Source organism: Anarrhichthys ocellatus, unplaced genomic scaffold (genome assembly GCF_004355925.1).
Source record: "Anarrhichthys ocellatus isolate YVR2014 unplaced genomic scaffold, GSC_Weel_1.0 scaffold22, whole genome shotgun sequence".
Lineage (NCBI taxonomy): Eukaryota > Metazoa > Chordata > Actinopteri > Perciformes > Anarhichadidae > Anarrhichthys > Anarrhichthys ocellatus.
Window position 1 is genome coordinate 1,827,419 of NW_022280052.1, and position 10,000 is coordinate 1,837,418.

Genomic DNA, 10,000 nt, shown 5'->3' on the forward strand with positions numbered 1-10,000 from the left:
GTGTGTGTGTGTGTGTGTGTGTGTGTGTGTGTGTGTGTGTGTGTGTGAGGCTTTTAACAGTGAATGTGTCTGCTGGGATTGTTGGCTTCAGGCGTGTTAGAGCTGATTCTCTTATTATGCTGTGGAGGCTATTTGTCACCGCAACATTGGATTCATAATAAGTGCGATTGTGTGAACACCTTTTGTGCTTCTTTAAATGATGTGCTTTAATGTTTGTATGTGTATTTTGTGCTTGTGTGTGTATATTTGTTTATTAAACCCTGGAGTGAGTGAAGTATTGAAAGTGTGGCGCAAAGTGCTGGGCTGTAAATAAACATAAGTGGCGCTGTACGTCCGAGCAGGAAACCCATTCTCAAATATTGCAACTGGCTCTGCAGAGACAGTCGGGCTGAGCTCTCAGTTTCCAGCCAGTCTGAGTGATTTGTGTCTGTCCCGGCGAGACGTTGATGGTTATCAGTAAAAAAACATTTCACGTTTATCTGTTATCGCTGCTCTCCTTGCTTTCGTTTCCCTTCATTTAATTTCCTTCACTTTACGTTGTTCCTCTGTGCTGCTTTTTTGTCTTTCACATATTTTGCTTTCCTTATCTTTACTTTGTTTACTTCCACTTTTTGCTTTCCTCTTCATTTATTTTCTCCTCCTTTCTTTTCTATTGTTTTTCATCTTTTCCTTCTCTTTCCTTTTTGTTTTCCATGCCTCTGTGTATTTTATCTCCGTCCTATGTCTTCTTCTTTCCTTTCGTTCTCTGTCTGCTCATTTCGTTCTCTTTCCTCTCCTCTTACAGAGTTGGGACAGGAGTCTGTGCCGTTGTCCACCCGCAATGCCACAGTAGTGGTATCGGCAGCAGGTGTGATGCCATACCTCAAGGGTCGAGGTGGAGCGGGAGAACAAAACAGCACCCATTCTTTCTCCACAAACCCTTCTGCTTCCTCCTCCGCCTCCTTTGACAGGCAGCCAGCTCCTCCTGGGACCATGATGAGCTCCCATCCACAGGGACAGAGCTACTCCTTGGGTATAAGTAACTCAGGCCACGGGCCGCCTCCACCTAAACCCCCTGGAGGAGTTTATACGTCAGTAGGCCAGCACAACAGCCTCGATGGCTGCCCCCTGGCTAGCATGGTGAGCACAAATCCACACACACACGCATGCTCACACACACATACGCATGCTCTCACACACATACACAGCAAATACACACCACTGAGTAATGTAGCCCTACTGCTCCTCTTATTCTGCATCTCACCTTATTCTTTATCAATTCTGAATTTCTCCATGAGTCGTTATCTGCTGTAGCTGTCTGATGTGTGCTGAAAAACATCTGGAGTTTATACCCTGGCTCTGTAAATGGGAAACAAACAAAGTGATTGGACCGAGCCATGCAAAACAATTCCAGCCAATCGGCAGCAAGGGGTATTTATGCTCCTGCAGGACAGGGGCAAGGCCATGGATGTATACAGAAAAAAGGCAGTGGGAGTGAGAGGGACAATACATCTGGAGGGGGATAGTTGTTTGGGTATCAACAATCTTGCAAATCCACCTTAAACGTCTGTTTAGCTACAGCTGAAAAAAAAATCTGTCAACGAGCTAGACGACAATTTAGACGACTGTAGTGTGTGGTTTCATGAGACAGTTGAAAATGCCGTCTCCTGCTGACGTCAATGTTTTCAGCTGACCCGTTTTAAAACGAGAGTCTTGTAAAAGGCTTGAATAGGCTTGTGATGGGCGGCTAACTAAAATACATGATATTGTGCTCAAAGAGTGAGGCTAAAGCTACATGCAAAAAGTTAGCATACTCAGCAGCTGGTGATTTATTTTTTTGTGTTTTGTTTGTTTTATGATTATTTAAAAAGCTTTAGTCCTAGTATTATACGCAAGTTATACTGTACATATATATTGATATTTTGTACTATCTTTTGCATATTATGTTCATATCAAATAGTATTTTTTCTAGTCTATATTATGTATTTCTATTTCCTCTTAATATTGTATGCACCAAACAAATTCCTTGTAAACCAAGACATTTGGGGCCATTTTACATACAACACAATTTAAAATATAATTAACAGATCCATCAATAATATAATAAATTGATTGTTGCGGTCCTTGGCTACTCTCTCTTTTTTTTACCATCTGTCTCATGTGGATGAATATTTATTCCGGATTTATCCTCATCAGGGCTTCAAAACATACATTGAGTGAGCATATGAAGAACAGCCTCAGTCCCTTAAGTGCTCTCTCTTTGGGAAATTCCCATAATGCACTTCTTTCTCACCCTGGTTTGCTAATACAGTATGAGGTCTCTGTCTGTCTACCTTCCTGCTCATATGTACCTTACTGCACACACTGAAAAACGGCATGCCTTTCTGCTCCTCTTCATGTCTTTGACTCGGCCTGTTGCAAAAATAATGCTGCTATGCTAACATCATCATCCGTAATAAGTCTGTGTACAAAGATAATCAAAGGGCTAAAGTTCTTAGGGGAACGGATTCCAGTCCCAGCGCTGTCTTCTCTAAAGTGTCTTTAATGGAGGGAAAGTGTAATTAAACAGAGAGTACAATCCTCCCAGGTTTCCACAGCCTCTTCAGCGCTTCATCAGAATCTTTACATTAAAATCCTTTCGTCACAGTATGTTGGTGAGGTTGAGATGAAATTTGCAGTTGCATAGCCTATGGTTTTGTGTTTTTAGCAACCCCAGCTGTAATCCAAATCCAAATTAAGAGTGAAGATAGAAGGGATGCAAAGTTGTGGATCAGAGGTTGAGAGTTCAGACGGACCAGTAATTCAATCTGTTGTGAAACTTACAGACTGAAGTAGGTTTTCTTTGACCTGCAAGACTTGTAAATGGCTGTAATAAAACCATTTCAATCTGTTTCTCTTGTGTTAGATAAGCGGTGGGCAGGGCTCTCTGTTGGGCGATCCTCCTAAAGAGGTCAGACTGCCCTCCAATCCTTATCTGAACCTGGCCAGTGTGATGCCGGGGGTGGTTCTGCAAGGTGAGCACACAAACACACAACAAATGAAGGCATACTCTTGTTATAATAATAATATAATAATAATATGTGCAATCAGCGGCATTAAGGTAGCTCGTTCACTGATTGGCTCCCAGGCGGGTATGTGTAGTGACTTTAGATACAGATGTTTGGGGTTTTATTGGAAACCGTGAGAATGAATAGAATGATGACCAGTTTTTAAAGCACTGTGTGATAAAGTGACTCCTTCTCTTCCGGTCTTCCTGAACCACACACTAACTCGGGATCCGCTACTGACTGAGCCCCTTTATCGTCATAAGTGACTATTATTTTCAGTTGTGCGACACCCAAAAGGCTAACTGCACTAGTCAGTAGTTGAGGTTTTTTCCACATACCTTGTAGAGCTATATCATGATCGAGTGGTCCAAAGTGGTTGAACTGATCAAGAGAATTCCACTATATCTATAACTATATAATTGGACTCCCAATCAACTGACTTGTCTTGTTTTAACTTGTGTCTTTGTTGCTCTGCAGCTCACCTCTGTAACACCTCTGTTGTATGTGTAATTGCTTCATTCAATTATTTATTTGTACTCTGTTTTCCAGTATGCATTCGTTTTGTCTATGTACTGTGAATATCCTTTAGAAAATAAAAAATTACAAATCAAGAAAAAGGTAGCTCTTTCAGTACTTTTGCCCATCTGGTAAAAGCTTATTATATATTGTATATAAGTTTGAAGATTCTTACTCGGTTCAAGTTGATTTTTTAAATTCATTTTATGTACAGGAAACACATTTGGTTGGTTTATGTACAAACTCTTTCACCTCTATTGATAAAATGGGAATATAAAAGACTGTCTGTAGGATTTAAAGATGTCTCTACAGAGTGTATTAGCTTCCTCTGTTATGCAAGCTTTAGAGGTGCAGATTGTTTAGCCCGTGGACATTCAGGCTAGCTGTTTCCCCCTGTTTCTAGTCCTTATGCTAAGCTAAGCTAATTGGCTGCTGGTCTCATATTTAACGTACTAATGCAGTGCTTCCGAGCCATACCAATGCCTCATCCCCAAGCAGAGCGAGGATTGTTTGGTGGACACAGGTCAACTTTGTAAAAGGGAGATGATGCTCCAGGAGTGGTTGACTGTTGTTAATATAAACGGACTACAGCTGCCGTCCTCCATGAAGGTGCAAGCTACAAAAGTCTCAGAGCCAAGTTTCAAGGGCACAAACCGATGGATTTCTGTTGGAGTAGTCCTTTGAGATAATCTGCAATGTTAATGCGTACGTTAGTGTGATTACCCACGACCCTTTCTAACTCACTGTGCCTCCTCCGCTGTTGCTCAGGGTCAGTGGGGAGTAAAGTCCAGGGAGGACAGCCTGGGATGTACGGCAGCTCGGTAGCTCCCGTCATTTCCCAGGGCTCCGGCTGCTTTTCCCACAGCGCGGCAGCTACAACCACAGCCCAATACGGCGCCGATACCGCCACTGACTACAGCCAATACAACCAGGCCTACACACAGGTACCATAGCTCATACAGACACACTCAACAGTGATCCATATGAAGAAATACGGTGATAGATGGATGGAAGTTCACAACTGTGTTTCTTGGCCTAAAATGTGAGAGAGAGAGGGATGATGGGCTGCATAGATGATCAGTGGATAGATGCATAATGAGGAGATGGATGAGAACAGAAGTGACAGAGTGAGCTGTAACTATGGGAGGCAGGGTGGTGGAAGAGATGAGAATTAGTATGTATATTTGGACAGACAGGATGAGAGAGAATTTGGCACACAGCACTGAGTCTTTCCATCTGTCCCTGTTCCCTTCGTCTCTCTTAACACTCCACTCTGAACAAGTCATAAAGCCGCCCTACTGGCTGTTTGTTTGCATCTCTTTCTTTCTTCCTCTGCTCTCGTCGTAGTTATTTCTCCCTCCAGCAGCAAGTGACACATCTGATATCTGCAGTGTGATGCAAACCCAATTTTAAATGTTCATTACAATCTACTCATCCAAACAAATGAATCATGATTAGACAACCAATAAAACGGTCGGTTTAATTTGTCTGGAAGGACGAGACAAAGGAGAGGAACAGAGCAGAGCCGTCGCCAGGGACAAAAGTTAATGCATGACAAAGGCAGGCAGAAATAAAAATCAGCAAAGACAAGAAAATGACTGAGCAAAACATTCATTTCTCTGCAGCTGATTTTTGCTGGGTTGTGTGTATCATAGGAGGCCATGCAGCAGTGGTACCAGCACTATCAAGCACAAGCTCACGCCTACGGCACCGCTGCTCCACAGGACAACACGGCCACAGACTACAGCAAGGAGCACACACAGGTAACACACGCGCACACACACACGCACACACTCAATTGTAACTGCAAAATTATGGCCACCATTTTTCGTATTTCATTTCTTTTCACCAAAAAGTAGCAGATTGGTTGAATTTTTTGTTGAGTTCAATGTTCCCATACATCACATTTAGGACACTGTTGTTCACTTCAGATCACAGAAAACCGGATCCTCTGATGGTGAAGGCAGCTCAGAATATCTTCTAACTTATAGGAAGTGAAGATATAAATAAGGAGAACACAAACGAAATTCCCCAAATTTTTGTTTCTATTTTTAACTTCAATTATGTGTAATAGATATCGACAAAATTCTTAGATCTTTACATGAAAGAAAAAATAACATTAAATACTTTATATATACTAAATATTACTTTAATAAATAATGGGCCCCACAGAACCTGTAAATTAACCTTTTGTTAACCTGTGTTTTAGGCTCCTCCAGTATCGACCTACGGGGATTACAGTTCCTACATGCAGGCGGTCACTCAGTACTACTCCCAGCCTGCAACAGCAAACCAGGCCTACGCCAGCAAGGTACACACACGCGCACACAAAAGCCTGATCTCAACCAAGCTATTAATTACAGCTTAGAAATGACAAATTATTTAATTCGAGAAACAATCGATGATAGCTAATCCATACGAAGCAGAAGCTCTTTAAAACAAGTAGAACAACATTGTGTCCTGCAGACACAGTGTAAATGATCTGAGATGCAGCCCTCAGAGCGGCACGCTGTTATTTCCGTGCAGTTCGTCTGTGACCTCTCTCTGAAGACACGGATACCCTGTTAGAGGGACCGCATCACTCTGCACCCAGCAGCTGATACCAGACATCTCCACACACCCTGAGCAGCCAGGTCCAGGTTTATCGCCTGCTGGTGTGTGTGTGTGTGTGTGTGTGTGTGGGTGTGTGGGTGTGTGGGAGGGAGTGAGGGAGGGAGGGAGGGAGGTTTGAAGATGCAGCCAGAGTTGCATTCTGGTCTACTGAGCTCACTGTTGGTGGAGAAACCGATATCTTGGAGAAAATGATACAAAGGGGTTCTGGTATTAAACTGAACTAAAAATATGTTGACATGACTTTGTAGCATTTAGTTTTGGCTGGTAGGCTACAGAAGACCATACAACAGCAGACAGGAGGCGAATAACTGAACCCGGCTGAGTGTCATCTGCCCACAGTTTGTCTCATAATACCCACTTGGGGCAGAGAGAATGAGTGAATAAATAATAGAACGTGAGTCAGTTAGTTTGTCAACAACATGTACCCTAAAATGTAAGGGATTTGGGGAATATTTCCCATATTGTGTTTTTCTTGACCTGCAGTCTTAAGACAGTCAACCAGCTGTCATTCAGAGTGTGTGTGTGTGTGTGTGTGTGTGTGTGTGTGTGTGTGTGTGTGTGTCTTTTAGGAGGTAGACGTGTGTAAGCCTCTAGGAGTCTCTCTGCACGCAGTCAGTAACGGCACCGCCCCTCCACCGGCCGTCCTGCCAGCTGCTGCCGTGCTCCCAGCCTACAGCACCCTGCCTTTAATGCCCGGTTTCCTCGGGGCGCCACACCCGGCGGCGGCACCGCCCGGCCCTGTCGCACACACACACACTGCCGCCACTGACTGGAACACCTACTACTATGTAAGTAGAGAATATGCACACTCTAATACAGGTTGTAACACTTTTATTACATCTGTGAGCAGCGGTGGAATGTAAGTAAGTTCATTTACTCAGGTATATATTGAGGTACTTTACCACACTTTATACCTCTACTCCACTACAATTTTAAGACAAATATTGAACTTTTTACTTCACTGCATTTATTTAAAAGCTTTAGTTACTAGCTACTTTGGAGATTTAGATAAAAATAGTATATATTATAGTCTGGTGTTTCCTGTTTCTTATTAGTATATTTGATCATATTTTAATGAGACGTCGTACTTTGTAAGTCGTAACTGTTTTCTTATATGCCTCCATTTTCATTTGCTGTTGATGCTGTTTACCCACTCGGGTGGGTGAGAGGTTATGAGTTGATGAACTGGATAAGAAACAAAAAACAACTTTTTGACACACAAACTTCTGTTTATTTGTCAAACTCTCCACTAACGTTTGCTTGTTTTGTTGTTAATTACTGGATAATGTGACCTATTCAGGTGTCTAATACGAATTAGAATCAGTTACTCGTTGGTTGAACTATTGGGGTGTCAACAGTTAACTCATAATGGGTTAACCACCAAGATGATATTTGACTGGTTACACATTTCGGTTTACAGGTCGATTTGTTTTGTATGTTAATTTAACATGGTCAATTGAGCTTTTCACTTCTGAAAGGACGCTTGCACACAGCGTGTGCTTGTCCAGCTGTGTCGCTGTCAGAGCGAATTACAGAGCAGACCAATGAGGACTGAAAACGTTTCGAAATGCGACGGCAAAGCTTATTGTGTCAATGAAAAGTGTGCTGGAGTAAAAGGAAAGCGCCTTTTTGAATTTGACATCATTTTGCACTTTTTTTCTGGTTAGCTACGGGTCAAATAAACATAAGGTTGAACTGCTCATAACCCTGCATGTACTCATTGTTTTGTTTTTAGACAATCCACAATGTTTGGGACCCGCTGCTGAAGACAATGGAGATAGTAGATCAGTGTCTTCTATTACATGTGTTGGATTTTTCCGAGGTGTGGCTGGCAATAGAGCCACAGTACAGCCTTAACTTTGTCCTCATAGTTTAAGGCTGTGAAAACTGTTATGAGAAGAAAAAGACGAAGAAGAAGAGGAGGAAAAGATTCAGAGGGAGAAAGAGAGCAGACAGGATCCAGACAGCTGAGCTAAGCCTCGCCTCTAAAAGATTTACATGTTGTTTGTACAGACAGCCTCTGTGGCCCTCGCTCACTGGAGAGAGCCTCATTTAGACACAGGATGTTTGCGCTAGTCCCATTTTTCCCATTTTTTCCCCCAATCTCTTCATTTAGTTTATCTTCAGTTTTTCAGAGGTTAATCGATGTCGTGATGAAAACATTGTAATTAAAATAAATGTTTTTTGCTCTCTATATTGAAACAGTTCAAAACATAAATATCGAAACATAAATATCATAATATATCATTCAAAATATCATTCCAGCATTACAATCTAAAAACACGACATCGGACATGAAAGTGTCGTAGCATGCTGTTTCTTCACCTCTGACTCATCCCTCTCTTCTCACTTCTGTCTCTTCAGAACCAGACGAGGGGCCATAAGAGGGAGTACCCTCAGCTGGCGGTGCAGGAAGTGACATCATCAGATGGCGCCTACATTGGGCAGCACTCCCAGGGCCTGGGAGGGCAGTACGCTGACTACTTTAAGAGAAAGAGGCTCTAGTATGAACCAAACCACCTTAAAGCCTGAAGCTTATGGAGGGAGGCACACACAGCGTCCGCTGGATGTCACAGCTCCCTCTAGTGGCCTTTCTGTGGCTGCCATTTTGCATCCCTACAGTAGGTATTGAGTTTAATAGAAGTTGGGGTTGCATATGGCTCAAATGAAAGCAAGCCATAGTGCTCTTTGATCCTGGCACTTATTTACACACACACACACATAGACACATAAACACAAACACAGTGTTGCTTTTGTTCAAGCCTTAACTCTTTAACTTAAACTGTTGTTTCTCAGTCAATGTTTCAACCGTAATCAAGTAATATTATCTTATACATTTTTTCTAATATAATGTAAACTAAATAATACTGTATCTGTACGTATAAGCTGCTTTTGTATCTGCAGCCAGGTGACCTGTCTTTCTGCCTGCTGAAGCTGTCGTTGGACTGGTCTTACAGTCAGGTGTCTTACTCTCTGTCTCCTTTTAAGCTCACTCTTTGATTAGTCAGTCGAACTGACATCTGTTTGTTCCCGCTTCAGTGTCTTTTCTCTTTTTCTGGTATCGCCCAGGTTTCTTTTATAGTGAAGTAGTGTGTGTGTGTGTTTGTATGTATGTATGTATGTATGTATGTGTGTGTGTGTTTATGCGTGCTGATATGTTGTCTCTGTAGGAAGTGTCAGCCATTTCAATCCCAAGGTTTGGGAGCACATCAGGTACAAAAAGGGCCTGAACCAATCAAAGCCCTTAATTGTGGTAACGTTACAATAGCTTCCCTCAATGAATGGACCCTTCTTTATAAAGACTGGATAGGAAATACAAGGCTGGTGTAAATACAGTGTGTAATACAGAATATATAAAGCCATGCGTAACAGACAATATCACATTTAATGGACCTTCCCCAGCTCTAATATCAGTGTATTGTACGACATGAAAACATTTATTGTGTGTCAGATTTTGTATCTGTTATTCTATACCGTTATATATTTGTAATATAATAATATTCCAAGGCAATTTATTAATATTGAATCAAATTGTGTTGACTTAAATGTAGTTAGGTGGTGTGGTTGTTAACGTTTAAGCCAAATATTAGGGCACAGTCCATTCTCTTCTCTACGCTCTTCTATCTGTTGTAACAGCTTTCCTTCCATTTCCAGCTACCATTAAAACAGAGATTTCAGACCGCAAGTTTGTCCCAAATTCATACCACATACTGACTCAAAGTAGGTTTTGAGTTTGTAGTTTGCACTTCAAAAGTGACAAAAGAAAATACACTCCAACTACTCACAAAAAAAACGCCTGAAATGGAGTCTTCCACAGCTGGAAACAACTGTAATTAATGGTGAAT

The 10,000-nt window shown here is 41.9% G+C and overlaps 1 protein-coding gene across 2 annotated transcripts in view; it reads left to right on the top strand.

Annotated features, from left to right (window-relative positions):
• Positions 1 to 10,000, top strand: part of raver2 (ribonucleoprotein, PTB-binding 2) — a 64,271-nt gene that overhangs the window by 53,651 nt on the left and 620 nt on the right. For both annotated transcript variants that reach the window (XM_031859584.1, XM_031859585.1), the window contains 7 exons: positions 785 to 1,119; positions 2,885 to 2,993; positions 4,311 to 4,486; positions 5,198 to 5,305; positions 5,752 to 5,853; positions 6,725 to 6,943; positions 8,520 to 10,000. The exon at positions 8,520 to 10,000 is cut by the window's right edge and continues 620 nt beyond it. In XM_031859584.1, the coding sequence (XP_031715444.1) occupies positions 785 to 1,119; positions 2,885 to 2,993; positions 4,311 to 4,486; positions 5,198 to 5,305; positions 5,752 to 5,853; positions 6,725 to 6,943; positions 8,520 to 8,660 (1,190 nt within the window). In that variant the 3' untranslated portion in view covers positions 8,661 to 10,000. The remainder of the gene's footprint in view (positions 1 to 784; positions 1,120 to 2,884; positions 2,994 to 4,310; positions 4,487 to 5,197; positions 5,306 to 5,751; positions 5,854 to 6,724; positions 6,944 to 8,519) is intronic.